The 20,117-nt window shown below is 46.7% G+C and overlaps 1 protein-coding gene across 11 annotated transcripts in view; it reads left to right on the top strand.

The window, feature by feature from the left end:
• The window catches only part of KCNMA1 (potassium calcium-activated channel subfamily M alpha 1), a 719,040-nt gene that overhangs the window by 428,145 nt on the left and 270,778 nt on the right, over positions 1–20,117 (top strand). For all 11 annotated transcript variants that reach the window (XM_080687587.1, XM_080687584.1, XM_080687583.1 and 8 more), the window contains exon 5: positions 638–749. In XM_080687587.1, coding sequence (XP_080543713.1) covers positions 638–749 — 112 coding nt within the window. The remainder of the gene's footprint in view (positions 1–637; positions 750–20,117) is intronic.

Below are 20,117 nucleotides of genomic sequence, written 5' to 3'. Positions count from 1 at the left end.
GCCTTTTCCTTAGAGCAGCATTTTCTGAAGTACATGTTAATTGTGTTCACAGGGGGAAAAATGGTGATTGAAATAACTATTATACCTCCACTGGCCAACTGCTTCTCTTCCCTCTATTCACACAGGAGGGCATTGTTCCCTTAAACAGAACTTAAAAAAGTGCTTTTTACCTTCAAATTTTTGTTTATTAGGGCTCACTTAGCTGAATCCTGAGAGAACAGTGGAATCGGGGGATGGGGGGCAGCAGAATTTGGGGCTTGGGAGTGTTTATGACAAGAGTGGTACAGAGGTGGATTACAGAGGTGTGTGTGTGTGTGTGTGTGTGTGTATGAATGAATGTGTCCATATATGCTTTATTTACATTAGAGAGTCTTCCCTCTGATGCAGTTGAAAACCACAGAAAAATATACTGCCTGAGCTTTCTCCAAAGCCAACAGAGCAAGCAATAAAAGAACAGCCTTTAGAAATGGCTGTCTGAATTCTAAGACAAAAAATAGCATGTAATTGGTGTAGATATGAGAAGAATATAACATCTCACTCCAGACCCCCACAAGAAACCAAAACATAGCCTTTGGCAGAGTATATTTTGAATGCTGGCACCAAGCTTCTCATTTTTCCTCTCTTTTCTTTCCCCCAGTTTATTGCAGCCAATGACAAGCTGTGGTTCTGGCTGGAAGTGAACTCTGTGGTGGATTTCTTCACGGTCCCCCCGGTGTTTGTGTCTGTGTATTTAAACAGAAGTTGGCTTGGTAAGTCAGCCTCTCTTCCCTTCTTCCTCCTGCTTCCTGGGCCATAGCTGAAATAGAGACTCCAGGGCGGGTCAGAGGGCTGGGCTGCTTTTGTGGAAAGGAAGTTGTGTGTATTAATGTGAACAACTCCTGGAGTGTTAGAAGCTGATGGGGACAGTTCTCCTTGGAGTACCAGACCACAGGATTTGCATAGCCTGTGCTTCAGGTAATGCGGTTTTGTCATTGTGGAAGCCTAGTGGCCATCACTGTCACAGCTGGGACCTCTGCGTGCATGGGTCTGTCACTTTGTATTCAACTTGGAGTTAGTGCTGGACAAATAAGCCCATGGGGACAAGGCCAACTTTCCAAGTAGCTGGTTTAGGTGCCCAGAAGGCCAGCCTGCTGAAGTCAGCTTCTACATGCCTCTCAGTTTTATAAAGAGTGGGTCCTGCGTGGTTTATTTATAGCAATAGTTCCTTTGTGGGCAGGATAAGGTAAAGCATCTTGAGTCACTCCTTGCCTTGAAGAAGACTGAGTTCCCTTAATGTGTTAAAAGAAGAACTTCTGCCTGGCCTATGTGGCTCAGTGGTTGAGCATCAACCTATGAACCAGGAGGTCATGGTTTGATTACAAGTCAGGGCACATGCCTGGGTTGCAGGCTTGATCCCCAATATGGATGTGCAGGAGGCAGCCGATCAATGATTCTCTGTAATCACTGATGTTTCTATCTCTCTCTCCTTCTCCCTTCCTCTCTGAAATCAATACTATATATATTATTCACTTCCTCTCTCCACTCTCCATGTCACCTCCTGTCTCTTCTCTCCATGTCACCTCCTGTATCAGGACTAGGGCAGCTCAGAGGATGACTGTGGCAGGGCTTAGAGAAACAGCTTTAGGGTTCTCTTTGCTTCACTGAATAATGTTCTGCTGCCAGGGATCTACAGGGGAAGAAGAAAGGCTGAAACAGGGCTTGGAGGACAATTTGTGGGCTCCATCTGTTTTTATTCTCAGAATTTTTTGTCTTAACTTGATTCCTCCCCCCAAATAATATATATATATATATATATATATATATATATATATATATATATATATGCCTAAACAACTGTCTGACCATCTGACCATCCAACCAGTAGCTATGACACGCAATGACCACCAGGGGGCAGACGCTCAATGCAGGAGCTGCCGAGCTGTGGTGACTTGGCAGCTGCGGTTCTCAGGTGATGCACCTGGAACCAGGGAGGAGGAAGCCCGATTCTGGGTGCGTCATCCGAGAACCGCCCTCTTGCAATCCAGGACCCCTCAGGGGATGTTGGAGAGCTGGTTTCAGCTCAATCCCTGCAGGCCAGGTCGAGGGACCCCACCAGTGCACAAATCTGTGCACCGGGCCTCTAGTATATGCATATTATAGTCATTATAAACATTCAAAAATGCTTACATAAAGAAAATATTAATCATATTACCCTCCTGCTCCCCTCCCTGCCTGCTCTCTGGGCTGCTCAGTGTTAACGGACCCCAAAAATTTCCTTCACATTCATTCCAGCACAGAAAGCAGAATGTTCACACGATAGTGTGTTAGAAGTGGTGGTCTTTGTACAAGATAATTGTGTGAATCACATTGTACAACAATTTGGTTTTCTTACCAATAAATAATGGACATCCCTTCGGCACAAAAATCCATATATTGTGTGTCCTAGTTTATTCAGCCATAACCCTAATGATGAACCACGTGATTGTTTTCTTCTTCTACTATACGCAATGGTCTAATAAACATGCTCATCCACGTATTTGCACAATTCTATTTGCATAGGTAGTTCCAGGTTCCTGGGAGAGGACTTGAATAAGTGTATTTTACTTTGTACAGATATTTATGGATAACATTTCAAAAATGTTGTGTCAAGATATGCTTCTACTAGCAATATGTTGTGATGTTCTTGCTAGCACTGTGAATTTATTATATACATAGTATCATATATCTATATAATAAAAGCCTAAATGACCGTTACAGCAGAATGGCCAGAATGACCAATCGCTATGATGCGCACTGACCACCAGGGGCAGACACTCAATGAGCCTCTCCTGCCTCCATGGCAGTGCTAAGGAGCAGCAAGCTGAGTGGTAAGGAGTAGCGAGCAGGCAGGCAGTAAGGAGTGAGGGGTCCCAAACTGCGAGAGGGATGTCTGACTGCTGGCTTAGGCCCAATACCCCTCCCCCTCCAGTGCATGAAGTTCATGCACCGGGTCTCTAGTTTTAAAAATAAGCATCTTTTATATGTAGTATATGTAATAATCACATGCACACATGTGTGTGTGTCCTATAAGGGTACTATTTTCTACCAGTTTTCTCATGCTTGATTTGAGACGTGTTTGCTCAGATTGGGTGTTCCAGCCTACACAATGAGCCTGTTGAGCTGCATGCAAATCTGAGAGATGGCTTCAGTATGACCCAGATGTGCTCTGCAGCCAAGGGTTCCAGACACCTCAGCTTAGCTGTTAAATGGCTTTGTGACCAGGGACTCACTGTTCATCACTTGACCTGTTGTTTTTCATCTGTATACTAAAGGTTGGGCTAGGTGATCTCTATGGATCTTTTAGCTCAGAAAGTCTCTAAGATGCTTGTATTGATAGGAAATTTGGGATGTAGGTTGTTGGGGAAGACTGGGAAGTTGGTGAAATTAAATCACCAACATTTCCAAAATTACATATGGACTACTAACCAGGGCTTTTTCTAACCATCTGATTGCAAAGAATACACACACACACACACACACACACACACATACACACACACACTTAAACAAAGAAACAAAGAATGAAGGAAGGAAGAGAAGGAAGAAGAGAGGAAGGATAAGGGAGGGAGAGGGGAGAGTGAGAAAGAGGGAGGAAAGGAAGAAGGATGGAAGGAAGAAAAGGAATGTGCCTTTTCTTCTTGGCTATGCTCTGTGCACTTAACAACCACTTTTCTTTTCTGGACCCTCAGTTTTCCCATCTAAAAAATGGGAGGGTTGGCATAATTACTTTCAGTCCTCATGGTTCCTGAATTTGAATTTTATGTAAGGGTCCATTCTACCTGGGGCCTTGTGGTTCTAGATGATGAGGAGACCCCTTCCTGACCGTAGTGGAGACGCTTCTGCAGCCAGCAGGTCTCACCCAGGTAAGGGTGTGGAGCCAAGCCTCCGCCTTGTGAGTGAAATGTGCTCTACAGTGTGTTACTGCCAGGAGACCTTGGGTGTTTTAAGAATCCATGCCTTCTTGTGGAGGGCTTACTCCTGATTTTTGGAGGTGTGTTCTGATCTAATGAAATCTATCAGAGCAAACAGAAAAGGGGGAAGAAAAAGGAAAGGGAGGAACATGAGATACATTTTGCACCTATTTTGGTTGTTCTTCAAAAAATGTTCTAACTGTGCTTCAATTTGTTCATTAATTGAACAATATTTATTAAGCATTACTATGTGTCATGTGTCAGGCACTTTTCCTGAAAACATAGATCAATGACATTTTGGGCCCTGAAATAATGATAATGATAATTAGTAATAACAACAAACATATAACCTTTCTCCTCTTGAAGGAGAAAACACCTTGAATAACAACACTTCCTGTTCTTTGGTAACTAAGCCCCTGAGTGAGATTCAGTACTGGTCTGCCTGTTGTGGAAGGGAATGCAGTGTGATAATATTTCAAGGCAGTCCTCGTGTCTGATTTAATACATGGGTTATTACACTGAGAGACAAGTATTGTACAGCGAGCTGCCAGAGGTGACGTGAACATTCCCATGCGCTATGGCATGTAAAAAGAATAATCTCATCAAATGGGGCATTTCAGGAGGTGCCACCTTCCTCTCAGGAAATGAAAAGGTATTGCCTTTACTGGCTGAGGTTTGGGCTGAGCTGCAAGAAAGTGTGTCTCCTGGTTCGCCCGTTCACACCTCCGTGGCCCTCCCCAGACAGAGGTCTGGGCTGCAGCTGGCACTTCAGGGCTAAAACACAGGGAGGGCCGTGACTCCTCACTGTCTTTCCCACAGCATAACCCTCACCACGTTTGATTTCTTATTGTTAATATATGGTTGCCTATTATATAGTCCTAGAGGCCCGATGCACAAAATTTGTGCAAGAGTAGGCCTTCTTTCCCCCAGCTGCCAGCACCGGCTTCCCACTGACACCTGGGACCCAGGCTTCCCTCTGGCTGCCGGCAGGCACCAGCATATTACACTTTTATTATTATAGATAATGTGGTATTTACTTCATTTTTTGTGCATATTCTTCGTGCCTTTGATAGTCTATTACTAATAAAAGCTAATATTATTCTGGTTCTACTAAATTCTGGGCGCTCTGACAAGCCCCTGACAAACATGAACTCACTCTTCAGCTAGGAATTATGTTCCCCATTTTGCAGGTAAGGAAACTGAGGCTCAGAGAGGTTAATTATCTGGTCCAAGGTCACATTGCCAGGGCGTGATGAAAGAGGTGATTTGTCCGAGATTTGGTCTGACTTTATGCCCAACCTCAGGCTGCGCTCTTTCCCCTCTGTCCTGCCCTGGAGAGTTTTGGGGTTTGGGGAACTGGGTTGAGGATGATCCAGCTGTTGCACCTGCCATCTCTTCTCACTCACTGTGGGCTTCACTGCGGGCAGGCAGGGAAGAGATCTTATTTAAGAACACACACCCTCGCCCTGGCCGGTTTGGCTCAGTGGATAGAGTGACAGTCAGCCTGCGGACTTGAAGGGTCCCAGGTTCGATTCCGGACAAGGACATGTACCTTTGTTGAGGGCACATCCCCATCCCCATTGGGGGGGTGGGTGGGAGGCAGCTGATGGATGTTTCTCTCTTATTGATGTTTCTCTCTATCCCTCTCCCTTCCTCTCTGAAATCAATAAAGATATATTTAAAAAGAAAAAAAAAACACACACACCCTCATGGCTTCTTCCCGCATGTCTTTTCCCATGCCCAGTTTCTAGAGTGGCCACTCAGACTAGGGAAACGCAGGTGTCTCCTGAGTCCCGGGGCACCTTAGCCACTTGAGGATCAGTTCTGCTTCACCTGAGAGAGACTGGGGCTGCCACGCATGCTGCTCCACAGAGCAGAGAGGATCCAAGATGAGCGATGGCTCCACCCCCTCAATTCACATCATGGCTCAGCCACTTGCTGATGGGTCACTCTGATCAAGGTCATTGTACCTGTCTTACACTCTGCCTTCTTACCTGCGCAATAGGGGTATTAATAGCACTCAGCTCATAAGGTTGAAGTGGGGATTCAGTGAGGTAATGTGAGTAAAGTACTAGGTACATAGGACGAACGTAATGATCACACAGGGCCTCTCTTTCTTTCTCACCTACCTGGCAGACTTTAAAGCCCCGGGGAAGAGCCCTGGCTGGGTGGCTCAGTTGGTTGGAGTGTTGTCCCGTACACCAAAAGGTGGCAGGTTCGATTTCCGGTCAGGGCACATACTTGGATTGTGGGTTCCATCCCTGGTCGGGGCAGGTACAAGAGGCAACTGTTTGATGTTTCTCTCTCACATCAATGTTTCTCTCTCTCTCCTTCTCTCCCTTCCTTCCTCACTCTAAAATACATATCCTCGGGTGAGGATTAAGAGGAATAAAAAATAAAAAACAGAGCACCAGGGAAGAAAACAAACCAAAATAGGAACCAAAATAAGGCAGCAGGATGTGAGGACATCCACGTTGACAGGCAGCACGTTGCTGCTTTTTTAAATTCCTGTTCCCACACACCAGCTTTTTCATTTCTGTTTCTTTCACAAAATTTTTCTCCTACCTCCTTAAAATAAATGGGCCTTGAAATGAGAGATGTGTCTTATTTTGAGACGTGAATGATATGCTCTGGGGAGAACTCTTTTCTCTGTGTGCCTCATGCTTTTGGGAACTGTATCCCTAAGGAAGGCCAGTGGGCTGTGGCTCCTTTGTGTGTTTACATATTTTTGTCGAGGGTCATCTTGTGTGGTTAAAAGAAGAAAGGAGAGAAAAAATAATGCACTCCCTGGCCAGTCAGTGAAACTGTTTTTCCGGAGCACCTACTGTGTGCTCAGCACCGGGAGGAGGGCCATCTGCTTGGCCGCTCTGGCCTTGCTTTACTTTGATTCTCAACATCCTCGGGCCCCTCTTCTCTGATGGAGCAAATCAGAGGCTAGTGAGGAGCCACAGTCATGGACCCTGGTCCAATTTAGACCTGGCCTTGGCCCTTAGACTTTAGAACCTTCAGCAAACTCTGCTACAAAATAGAAAATTCTTAAAAAAAAAAAAAAAAAAAAGAGTTAATGCCCAGCCATAGGGCAATTAAAACGACTTAGGCTCTCTGCTTATAAATATATGCCTGGGCAGTCCGTTTTTGTGTCATAAGGTGATAAAAACAGGTTTGTAAAAAAAAGTACAGGACAAAACATCGTTCCTGTTTGAGACTAAGGCTTCAATCTAGTTGTGGAACCAAAATAAACACACAGGCAGCAACAGCAGGTAACACTGCCCGCTATGTAATTAAGTCCCAAATTGCCAGGTACAGCCTGTGAGGGCCTTGGGCGTTCAGAGGAGAAAGAGCTGCTGTGGGCAGGGAAGGCGAGGCGGCCTCTGGGAGGGGCCGCCTGCTGAGGCTGTGGCTGGGGAGCCCGCAGAGTGCTGGGTGGGAAACAGAGCCAGTCTCCAGTGTCGAGGATAGCAAGTGCCCATGGAGGACACCATCCTAGGTAAGAGATGTCCTTTCCGTTTGCCAGGCATCAGCCTCACAACCTTGAAAGGCGAGGGGTGAGTTTGTTCTCATTGCAGTAAAACTGCCACAAATGTAGGGTCTTAAAACAAGACACATTGATTGTCTTTCATTCTGTAGGTTAGAGTTAACACAGGTCTCTCTGGGCTAAGATAACAAAGTGCTCTTTTCTGGAAGCTCTGAGGAAGATTCCATTCCCTTGCTTTTTCCAGCTCCCGCAGGCCACCCACATCCTTGGCTCACGGCCCCCTCCTCCATCGTCAAAGCCAGCCATGGTGGGCTGAGTCTCCTCACAGGCTTCACTCTGCTCTTGCTCTCTGTCATCTCCTCTTGACTCTCTTTTCTGCCTCCATTTTCCACTTCTAAGGACCCTGTTGATTACACCATGTGCTCACTTGGATGATCCTGGGTCATCCCATCTTCAAGTCAGCTGGTTAGCAACCTTAATTTATCTGCTACTTTGATTGCCTTTTGCCGTGTAAGTTACCATAGTCACAGGTTCCAAGGATTAACACGAACAATTTTTTTTTTTTGGGGGGGGGGGCATTACTCTGCCTATTTTGCCAAAGAGGAAACAGATTTAGAGGGGATAAGTAACTTGCCCAAAGGCATAGAGCCAGGGAGCCTAGAGCTGGGACCCGTGCAGGAGTGCTCCGCACAGCGTGGAGGCCAGAAGCTATGGCAGGCGCACAGGGTTGCGGCACCCTTGTCACCCTGTACTGTCCCAGCCTGCTGTGTGAGCACGCCTGAGACCTTCCCTATATCCTCACTCACATGTAGGGTTTTTTCTGTTTGTGTTTTATTTATGTATTTATTTATCTTTAAATATATTTTTATTGATTTCAGAGAGGAAGGGAGATGGAGAAAGAGAGATAGAAACATCAGTGATGAGAGAGAATCATTGATTGGCTGCCTTCTGCACACCCCCTACTGAGGATCGAGCCCACAACCCGGGCATGTGCCCTTGACTGGAATTGAACCTGGGACCCTTCAGTCTGCAGGCCGATGCTCTATCCACTGAGCCAAACCAGCTAGGGCATTGTTTGTGTTTTAATTGTCTAGACCAGTGTTTCTCAACCTTTTTAATGCTGTGACCCTTTAATACAGTACCTCATGTTGTGGTGACCCCCAACCATAAAATTATTTTCGTTGCTACTTCATAACTGTAATTTTGCTACTGTTATGAATCGTAATGTAAATATCTGTGTTTTCCGATGGTCTTAGGCAACCCTGCTAGCGGTTCTCAACCTGTGGATCGCAACCCACAGGTTGAGAACTGCTGCTGTAGATATTTACATTACAATTACATACAACACAGATATTTACATTACGATTCATTAACACTAGCAAAATTACAGTTATGAAGTAGCACCGAAAATAATTTTATGCTTGGGGGTCACCACAACATGAGGAACTGAATTAAAGGGTCGTGGCATTGGAAAAGTTGAGAAACACTGGTCTAGACAGACGTGCCTGTTTTCCATCCATGGTTCTTAAGCAAGTTACACCCAGCTCTGGCACCCCTTTCTGTGTGGCTGCAGCCACTGAGGACACAAGTTAGGTCTGCATATCCCCTGCTTAAAAGCCCTCCTTTTACTAGAACTCCTGCTTTCTGCCTTTCTGAGTTCATGTAAAAGAGCAGATAGAAGCCAGAATTTTGGAGTGTCAAGAGGTGAACGAGTTTTGGTGGCATGCCACCATGTTCCCAGGGGAAGCCGTGCCTGGGGTCAGAACCTCATCACCCCTTGAGCGGGCATTATCAGGGGCTCGTCTGCAGTCTCAGGGGTCTCACTGTTGCTCGTCCACTTCAGAAGGTGTGTGGCCCAGGGCCACTCCCTGGCTTGAAGAACCCAGGTGAGATGAGGTTAATACCTGAACCTGACCTTAACCAGCCAGCATTTGGTGAGAATAATTGAAAGTGGAAGACTTGGCTGATTTCTCTTTTCGGACAGCGGTTATTTTCAGTGTGTTGAGATTTAACAAAACAAAAACAGAGAGTGGATGCAGCCCCTTTTGGGCAGCCCAGCCAGATAGGCAGGCCTAACTCCCAGCCTCCCCTTCCCCTCAAAACGCGCCCCCCCCCCCCCCCCCCCCCGCCTGCTGCATCCAGCTGCTGGAGGCATTTGCCAGCTGCACCTTTCCTGGTACCCAGTCCAGAGTGAGTTTCTGCCCCACCTGCCTCTCTGGTTACAGCCTTTACCCACTGAGCTCAGCCCTCACTCTGCCTCCTGCGCAGCTTTCCCATTCTCACTGCTGGAGTGAATTCCTCCCTGACCTTTGTTCCCTGTGCTTTTATGATTGGCACTGTGAGAGCAGGATAAGCAGTTAGGATGCACGTTCACGGCTCAGTCTGTCAGGGACCGTGGCCGTCTTGTTTTTTGCTGTGTCCCCGATGTCTTGAAGAGTTCCTGGCACATAAGCTGTGCTTGTTGAATGAATGAATGAGTCTTACAATAATGATGATAATGAACCATTGTTGATCGCTTATTAAGAGCAGACACTGGGCTCAGCATCTCCTAGGCATTATCTCAGTTAATATTCATAGCCAAGCCGGAGAGTAAATTCTTTGAGGCTTTTTTACAATTTGGGGAACCAGGTTTGGGGTTAGGTAACTCTCCCAGGTGGTAAATGGATCCAGGGCTCAGCCCAGGTCAGTCTGGCTCTGGAGCCCATGCTTTTAAAAGTATTAGCCAGTGGTTCCAGACCAGCAGCAGCTCCGGAAATCTTGTTAGAAATGCAGATTCTTAGAACCCAGCCTAGACCCAGTGGGTCGGGAACTCTCCGAGTTTGATCCAACAGCCTCCTGGTGATCCTGCTGTTCACCCAGCTTTGAGAACCACTGTCCTTTGGCTGTCTTTTATTCCACCCACCCCGAAGAGCTTTGAAAACTCAGGATATTAGACCAAACTCCAGCCAGTTAAGTCGAAGTCTCTGGATTGGTGGTGGGGTGACCTAGGCTCAGTGTGTTTGAATGGTCCCCAGTTGCATTTGAATGCACTAAGGGTGTATGTCTCCTAACTATGAGTGTGAGTGAATGCCTCCCTAGAAGATGCTTCTTACACTTTGGTGGGCATGTGAAGCGCCTGATCTTGTTAGAGTGCCCTTTCTGACTCAGGAGGCGGGGGTGGGGGCCGGGACTCTGCATTTCTGTGGTCCCAGGAGATGCCCAGTGGTCAGGGGACTGTGCTTGAAAACAGCAAGGCTTCCCACTCTGTACTGTGCTGTCCAATGTGGTGGGCACTGGCCGCATTTAGCTATTTAGTTGTACATTAATCAAAATTAAACCCCAGCTCTGTTGCTCAGTCATCCTATTGCAAGAGCTGAGAGCTCCACGTGGCTCGAGGCTGTGCTGTTGGACAGCACAGAGCGTCTCCATCGCCCAGGAAGGCCCGCGGGGCCACGCGGCTCCAGGCCGTGAGCCTGTGATAGAACACACCACCATTTTTCCTTTTGTGCTCCCAGGACAGTCTTCAAACACTAGTAGCTGGACAAAAGTTTATGGAAGTGATTTTTATTGAAAGGACCAATGTTAAATGTTTATGTCTAAAAGAAGTAAATAACTTTCTTGAGCGGATATAGAATAATCATTAGTACACTGCCAAAATGGAACTCCCCATCACCTTACCCAAGTTAAATTACTGTAGTGGGGAGAGGGGGAGCACAAAAGAGGCCCTGGGTGGCCTCCAGTCCCAGTTCTTCCCCAGAGCTAGCTGCTGAGATGGACTTCTGGGCTCTGAAAGGAGAGACCTCTGGCTCCCCCTACAGGCCTACTTGGAGTTTGCTGGATTATGTGGCATTAAGTGGGATGGAGGAAAAGGGGGACAAACTGGCTCAAACTCAAATGGCAGCTTGTGCTTGGCAGAGGTGGGGGGCGGCCCACTGTCCACCCCTATGGGATGTATCTGATGGCTGGACCAGCACTACAACCATGAACTCCCCGCCTCCTCCCCTTCAGGGGCTCCTGGCCCCCAGGCCCAGGTCTGGGAGGAAGGGCCTTTGAGAGCCCGGAGGTCACCTGCTCCCAAACCTCAGGCATCTGGACATCTAGATTCTCTAAAGCCCCTGATAACCCTCTCCCAATAGTTAGTAGTTTTATTTAAAATAGTAACAAAAAGTGTGGCTTTTCTTTTGGGGCCCAGATGTCTTTGGGGGTAGGGAGAGGGAGGGAGACAGAGAGAGAACATTCTAAAAGAGAAGAAAGTGCTTCTAGAATTGGAATAGTGGTGCATGGGTTCACAGTGTATGTAAATGTGTATGTGATATGTATACGTATATATGTGCATTGACATATGCAATGTATAATTATCCCAGGGAATGTTCCAAACAATACTATGAAATTGGGTCATTTTAACCCCATTTTATAGATGGTAAAATGGAGGCAGGCATGGGTGGTTCAGTAACTTGCCAAGGGTCACATAGTAAGTGGCAGAGCCAGGCTTTAGACCCGGCAGTCTACCTCCAAGGTCCACATTTCTCGATGCTATATTATGCCAACTCTCAAACTATAATATTAATTAGCCCTAAGAATTACACTTCAAAGAATTAGTCAGTGGTCTTGTTCAATCAGATCAAATACTGAATGCAGCTTCCCCCTTCCCCCAGTTTCCTGGCAAAAGCAGAGACTCCCTCACAGAATTTCTTTGGTCCCCCCATGTGAGAAAGGAAATTGAGAAGAAAAGTCAATCAGTCCATTTGGAGGCGGGAGGGGGGGCTTTGAGTTAATACAATTTCTGTAACTCATCAGCCTCCACCCTACTTGTTTTTAAATTTTAAAACATTTTTAAAAACATGTTTTCTCTTTTCTACCAGCCTCCTTTTCTGAGCTGCTTGGTTTATTGTACACAAGGAGTGAAATAAATAAAAAACAATCCATGTCACTATGGTTGGTCCGTCCTGAAACAGTATGTTCGAGATCATGGGCTCTATTCTTTGCTTGAGATGATGATGATGATGATGATGATGATGATGATGATTTTGGAGGAAGAAACGCAATGGCACCATGCATCTTGGGAATAACACTGGGACGGATTGCTATAAGGCTGCCCGAGAAATAAACGCATTTGGTTCTGTCCCTGTGGCTGGGCTCTGAGAGATGACAGCCCCGGCGAGGCGGTGGGCTCCAAGTTCAGATCTTGTCAGGGAGCTGATGGCAGTTCTGTAGCTATTGTAGCTGAAACAGCTTTGAGAGAAATTACTCCCCTAGAAGAGATTTCCCGTTCCGTCCCCTTGATGTCGCTTCGTCAGGGACATGCTTTAAATAAGATGCCCTCTGTGGATAGCAGAACTCTAAATCCTCGTTGAGTTGCACAGCTCTGTTCTATGCCAAATTGGAAATTACATCCCAAAACGAATGTCTTCAAGGAGCAAATTCAGCAGTCGGTTTTTGTAAATGCCAGAACCTCTCCAGATGGCTGTACTTCATCTGGGTGTTACTGGAACAGCCTCCTTGAGCAATCTAAATCTCTAGGACTGACGAGTATTTACCTCCACATCATTTTCAAAGGGAGATGCCTTGCTTCTTCTCCAGAGCTCAGGACTGTTTTGGGTTGACCGGGCTGGCAGATCAGGTGGGGAGAACGTGAGCACAGGAGGCAGCTCTGAGACACCACTGCACTAATCCAACTGAATACCTACTGTGTGCAAGCCACTGTCTCCTAGGAGTGGCCCTCAGATGGGGAAGACAAAAATCTTGCCTTTAAGATGTTCATGATTTAACTGGATGGGTACTTTATAAGGAACAGTAATAAATGTATAGAAATTCAGAGGAGGAACAGAGGCAGGAAAGTTGGCCATCCCAACCCAAAGTAGACTTCAGGTATCTAGAAAGTATGCATATTCCCCCGAGAACAAAGCCATAGAGGTGTGGTGGGCAGGCCAATGTGTTCCCTAGAAACTCATTAGAAATAAAAATTCTTGGGCCCAGGCCCGAACCTGTAGACTTTTGGGGGGTTGGTATAATACATTCCCCAGGTGGTTCTTACACATGAAGTGTAAGTATATGCGCAGAATATTAGAGTCACCTAGGGAGCTTTGTACTTCCCCTCGTCCCAGCCTGATAGACCATCAGAACCGCTGGGGTGGAGCTCGGCCATTAGAATGTTTCCAAGTCTCCTGGGTAATTCCAACACGCGGCCAAGGTTGAGAAGCCCTGCACAGGGGTGGGTCTTAACTCAGGGGCACACCTGGGCAACTAAAGGAGCAACGCCAGAAACATGTAAGCTCCTTCCCAGGCCTGCTGAGTCCCACTCTCTGTTCATGGGCAGAACATAGACACTGCCCCTTCTAGCGAGAGGAGCAGCTCTCCACCTTCAGCCTATACCAGAGTCACCTGGAGGGCTGGAGTGCAGGTTGCTAGGCTCTGTACCCGGAGTTCTTGATTCAGAAGTTCCAGGGCGGGGCCTGAGGATTTGCATCGCTTCCAGGTTCCCAAGTGATGGCTGCTGCTACTGGTCTGAGCCACACGTGGAGAACCAGGGGTCTAATTTGGGGTGAGGCTGAACCTCCTCCCACCCCCAGGACAGAGTTCTCTGTGCCCTCCCCCCAGGGAAGATTCTCTTGGGGCCTGGCCCCTCTCCACCCCAGGATCACTTATCTTAACAAACATTCTTTCCCATTCATCCTACCTGGAGACACTGAGGTGCCCAGGTCTGGATCTGCACCTGCTCACCACAGTGAGGGCAGGTGATGGGTGATGAGAAGAGCTGCATTTCTGATGGAATACATCATATTACTTGAAATAAATACTGAATACCACTATAGTGCCACTTTTCTCTCATATCACCAAATCCATCTTCTCTCTTTAAGGCTAAGTAAGAATTTTGTCACCCACCTCACAAAGGGATTCACTTATTTCCTGAGTGGATCGAAAAATGTCCCCCTGGTCAGATTTGGGGCACAGTCAACTCTGCTCAGTCTCACAGCCCTTTATATTCTCACGCAGCCTTCCTTCCTGCTCCTGTTGTCTGCCTCTCTGTGAGTTTCTCCCCTTTTTCCTCCAACCAGCCTACCCACCCGCGACTTCACCCCAAGCACAAACACATTCCATCTCCGTGACTTTGGTGGGTCCCCTGTCTAGCAGGTGCTCACCCATCCTCTCTACCTACCCACCTGAACTCAACCAGTTATGACTGTGCCTCTTTTAAAACCATTATCACCTAAGTCACTCAGGGGTGGTCTTCTGATGTTGGCTGTATTTTTATAAGTAATATGTACATGTCATGGCTCAGCAATCAGATAGGGAATTGGCAAATCTGGCCCACTGCTTGCTTTTGTAAGTAACATTTTATTAGAGCATAGCCATGACCATTCACTTAGATATTGACTGTGACACTGAGACAGAGACCCAGGGCCCACAAGCCCAAAGCCGTCAGTATCTGGCTCTTTACAAAAGTGTGTGATCTGCTCCCTGCTCTAGGTTAGCAGCTACATGTTACATTCCTTTAAATTCCTCCAAATACCTAACACAGTGTTTTGCACAGACTAGTTCCTAATCAGTTTTGATAAACTGGACATGAACAATTTTCTGAAATCAGTTATAAATGTGATAGTAATAAAATGAAGTCCTATTTTTGCTGTTATTATTATTAGAGGTACCATGTGTTATGTGGCAAGTATGAGACTAAGCTCTTTGTATACCTACTCATTTAATCTTCTTAACGGCTCTATAAGATGATAGAAAAACCGGGACCTAAGAGCATTGAGTGATCTCATTAGCTGTGTGAGTCCAGCAAGTGATGCAACAAGGATTTGAACTCAGGTCTTTGTGACCTGAGAGCCTGAGCTGTTAATTGCGCTAGCTCTTTTATGTGATCAGAGACAGAAATCCTCAGAAACCCTATACCTGAGATCAGGCCTGTAAACCAAACTGACAAATGGTATAAAGGGGACTTGGAGGAGGCTGTGTCCTGAAAGTGAGCAGCACTCCCTTAAATTCTGTTCCTTGCACGCCTCACTGCCTTACCCTGATTCCAGCCCTGATTAAGAAACCCTATTAAATATTGCCATTGTTATGATGATGATTATCTTCATTCATTCACTTAGCAAACAAAACAAATATGTTAGTTGCTCTACTGAGCTTAGAATTTAAACCTTAAATAAGTTATCTTGCCCCAGTGGTGGGAAAGACAAGTGTATAAACCCCAGGTTGCAAACCCAGATGCCAGCTGTAAGGTGAATACCCACTTTACAGGGTAGAGTTGACCTTTGGCTGTTCTTGCCTTGTTGACACCTCACTGTCCAGCAGCGCCTTCTCTCCCATTCCCCCGCCCCCTTCCCCTTCTTCCCCTTCTTCCCCTGACTCCTCTGATTAATTCTTTTTGGCCACAGTGACTTGCCCCTTGGAAACCGGTATAGGTCGCAGCATTAATTCTCTGCTTAGGACACAGGGCTTCCGGTGTTTTCACTACAGGAAATGGTCATCTTGGACTGTTTTCATTCCTACCCCTTTATGATCCAGGGTAGGGCCCATGACTTGCTACCTGCTGGTAACAGATAAACAAATACAAATTCTTAACATGGTAGGTGACTATCTCAGGACACTTAAAACACTCTAGCTAGAATTTGCAAATTCGGTCAGAAGTCTTTCTTTCAGATGGCATGTGGAGCAAATGTGCATTATTTGAGGACTTAATCTTTCTGTTTTTAAAAAATTCATTTTGGGCAAGAGCCTTTGCTTGCCTCCCGTCAGTAAAAATGCACCTGGTCAGGTGGGGAGGAGGGACCCAGGCTCCGTTGTAAGCACAAGGGGACCTGTGGAGAATGCAGATGTCCCAGGCTTTCCCTGCACTCACCTGCTCAGGTGTCTGTCCTCTTGGCAAAGCCCCCAGAGACTCCCTGAATTCCCCCCCACTTCCACACAGCTGCCTGGTCCCAGGCTACTGCTCTGAGTGATTTGTTGTGCAGTTCTGCCACCTAGTGGGAGAAAGGAGCAATGAAAAACATAGAGGCTCAGAATTCTCTCTCCTTGAATCCTGGTTAATTGACCTCCAATGAAATAGGCCCTAAGTTTTTACTCTTAGAAGATAACCTATCCCTCAAAAGGTTCCCAGACTATATGTAAAATCTGGAAAAAGACAAATGTCAGGGCCAAGAGCTAGGATTCTGAAAAGGAAGCCTATGCGGTCAGGCCAGGTATGCAGAACCGCTCCCCATACGCAAACCAGTCTCAGTGCAGGTTCAAGGCGGGTGGGAGGAAGGGAGGGGAAGGTCCTGCCTGGCCCAAGAGTGAGGACCTTACCAGGCTCACTCCCCGAAGGACTGTCTTCTGCTGCTGGCATAGTTTTTCCAAATCCAATAGGCTATTTTCCTTCTGTCTTTGGACTGAATTGGCTTTCGATTTGACAGAAATATTGAAGGCTCTGTCCCTTTCCTTTTCACATGTCAAACTGTCTGCTTTGAACAATGAAAGGACGCACAGATTCTGAATAGATGTTTGTGAAACCTAAACAGAAACGGGAGCTTTGTTTGTGCACTTGAGCGTGGTCATACTCTGTGCACCCCAGTGAGGCGGCACTGGTCCGTGAAGCAGAACGGAGATTTTAATGGGGACCGCACTGTGTTAGCCTCACTAGTTCCTTCTGTTTCCTGAGAGGTGAGTTAGCATAAAATCACCATTGACTACCATTGGGTGGGTCCCACAGGCCATTTCTGCGGAAGGTCATAGAGCTTTTCATACGATTCGCTCTTAGCCGCATAGCGGATGCAGAATAATATGAAACAAGGCCCAGAAAAGTAGTGACTATTTTTGTCCTGAGCTGTCCTTGCTTGTATCGATAGGGAAGAGAAAGCTATGTGTTCCTGTTGTGACATTTCTGTCATTTCCTCTGGCTTTTCGGGTGGACTTCATCTCACCCAAGTTGAAAACACATATTTCAGAAGGTAAAAAAAGATGAGATGGAATCTGGAAGAAAGGTAAGAGCTGTGCTCCAGGAGGGAGCGACCGGATGCTCTGCTGCCCGAGGGAGGTCAGGGTTTGTAAGGAGGAAATGCGCTCCAAGTTTGGCTCTGTTTCTGCAGGGCTGACAGGAACCCTGGACGCGTTTGTAGTTGGTCCAGGAGCACCCTGGAAGGTTGGTCCAGGAGGACGGATTATCTGGCTGCAGGAGCTGTAGAACCAGGCAGTTAACAGGGTGTAATTAACAAACGACCCATGGTGCAAATGTTCTTTTGTCCAAACTACCAGCATGGGTCTAGGTGCCGAAGGAAAACAACTGATTCCAGAGTCTACACGAGCTACAAAGTAACCCAGGAATCAGGTTTGCAGAGTTGCTTATGTTCCATGACCTTTAAAAAATGATCAGAATGCCTTGGCTGATGTGACTCAGTGGTTAGAGTAATGGCCCACTCACCAAAGGGTATCGGGTTCAATTCCCAGTCAACAGCAGGTTCCTTGGTTGCGGGTTCCATTCCCAGCCCCAGTGGGGACATGTGGGGGAGGCGATCAATGGATGTGTCCCTCTCACATTGATGTTTCTCTGTCTCTCCCCTTCCTACCTTCCACTCTCTCTAAAAATCAATGGGAAAAATATCCTCTGGTGAGGATTAACAAAACACACACACAAAAACAAAGAAAAACAGATCAGGGACTTGTTTGTGGAGACGGGGGCAACAAAGGAGTGATTTGTATGTTGTTGAATGTAGCCACCCGTCCTGGAGTAGCAACTTAAAAATGGGTGTGGAAAGAAAACCTTCATGATTCTTAGCTCTAATGGCCAGTTTATGAAGTCAGTGTCATTTCTTTTCTCTGCTGGTGTGTGTTCTGCCTGGCCACCCTTTATGCCAAAGACCTTGAGCAGACCTTGGCTGAAACCTCAAGGTACACTCCCTGTTCCCTGCGGGCAGTGATCTGTGGAATGGATTGGTGTGGGCTGCATTGCCTTGGGCCGGGTTCATGTGTCATTCAGGAGACGCACCAGGCTGCAGAAGCAGAGGAGGCTGCCGTCTGTCCATGGAAATGAGTGAATCAGACAGCAGATGGGGGCCAGCTCTAAGGACACGAGGCACTGCAGAGCCCAGAACTGGAATGACTTGGGAACATCGTGTCCTTCATTCCACTGATGAGAAAACCGAGGCTCAGGGATGCCAAGGAATTTGCCCACATTTCTTCCACTAATTGATTATTTCATTTATTCAACAATGATGCCGAGTGTCTCCCATGTGTCTGGCATTGGCCTAGGTGCTGGAGTCATAAGAAAATGAGTGTCACACAGGGAGCAGAAGTTTGTCAATCTAAAAGAGAGACACAACTGAGAATGAAGAGTCTCGGGCAGAAAGAAGGAAGGAGAAGAGAGGGCCACTTTAGCGTTATAGAGTTCGGGCACTGATTCGACCATCTTTCACAACTGTAGTAACTCTCAGTGTCTGATGGAAGGTCACTCCAGGGACCATTTCTTTGCAGTCATCAGACTTGTAATTGCAAAGGTCTTTTTCTCCTGCTGCAGACCCAGCCTGTAAATGTGGTCATGCAGGTGCCTTTTTCAGCTCTATGTTTTATCCCCAGAATCCGGTGGAACACTTGACACATGGCAGATACTCAGTAATATCCACTGAGCGAACCATGGAGCGAATGACAAAGGGATAAGGGTGCCCGTGTCCCGTTCTACAGGGCAGGCATCAGCAAGCTTCAGTAGAGGCCAGATGCTAAGTGGTTGAGGCGTTGGGGGCCACACAGTCTTTGTTGCAGCTACTCAGCTGTGCCCTTGTAGTGTGAAAGCAGCTGTAGACAGTCTGTGAAAGAATGGGCATGGCTGTATTCCAACAAAACGTCATTCACGGACACTGAAATATTACTTTCATACAATTTTCATGAGATATTATTGTAATATTTTTTTAACTATTTAAAAATGTAAAAGAAAAGAAAGCATTCTCAGCTTGCAAGCTGGACAGACAGAGGTGTGGCCCCCAGGCTGTAGCTGACATCCGTTGCTGTAGGGTATAGACTAATGGTTACAGTGACGATTTTATGGGATTTTGATTGATTGATTCATTCATCTGTGCAAGCATTTATTAAGTACCTGCTCTGTGCCAGGCTTTGAACCAGGCACCGGACATACAACAGATGTAAGACTTAGTGTCGGTCCTCAGATGGCTTAGAATCTGAGGGAGTCATCAGTATTCTTCTAGAAGGACAGGAGAGCTCCATGGAGGTGGTGTTGTCTGCATCAAAGTCTGAGTGATGAGTACGTGGTGGCCGGGAGTGGCCAGGGAAGGAACCATGTGAGGAGAGGCTGGAAGCAGTTTCTTTTAAGGGACCTGAATGTGATGGGGACAAGTCCCTGGAAAGGCAGCCCTGGGAGCCAGGGGCCTTATCGGCCAGGAATTTGAGTAGCATGTGAGGGGGTTGAATATGCAAGTCTGATCTGGAAAATATCTCCTGAAAGTCCGCTGGAGTCTTCTAGTCACAGGAAAGCGTGTGGAGAGTGTGTGGGGTCGATGCTCAACCACTGAGCCATACCAGCCGGACAGTCTTTGGTGATTTTTAAAGATTTCTCCGCATGAGCTTTAATTCTTATATTTGTAGAACAGGTATAATTAATTCTGTATTTCTTTAGGGAGACAGAATTGGTAGACCAGCCTCTCTTGGCATTCGTCATGATGATTAGTCACCGGCATAAAGGCACAGTCATTGTCCTCAGCAGGTCAGATCTTTGAAGGATGAGTCATGACTGGGAAGTGAATAAGACC

This window comes from Plecotus auritus (assembly GCF_963455305.1).
Source record: "Plecotus auritus genome assembly, chromosome: 9".
In the NCBI taxonomy this organism is placed as follows: domain Eukaryota; kingdom Metazoa; phylum Chordata; class Mammalia; order Chiroptera; family Vespertilionidae; genus Plecotus; species Plecotus auritus.
Note: the sequence above shows the minus strand (reverse complement) of the source record. Positions and strands in the feature narration are given on the sequence as shown.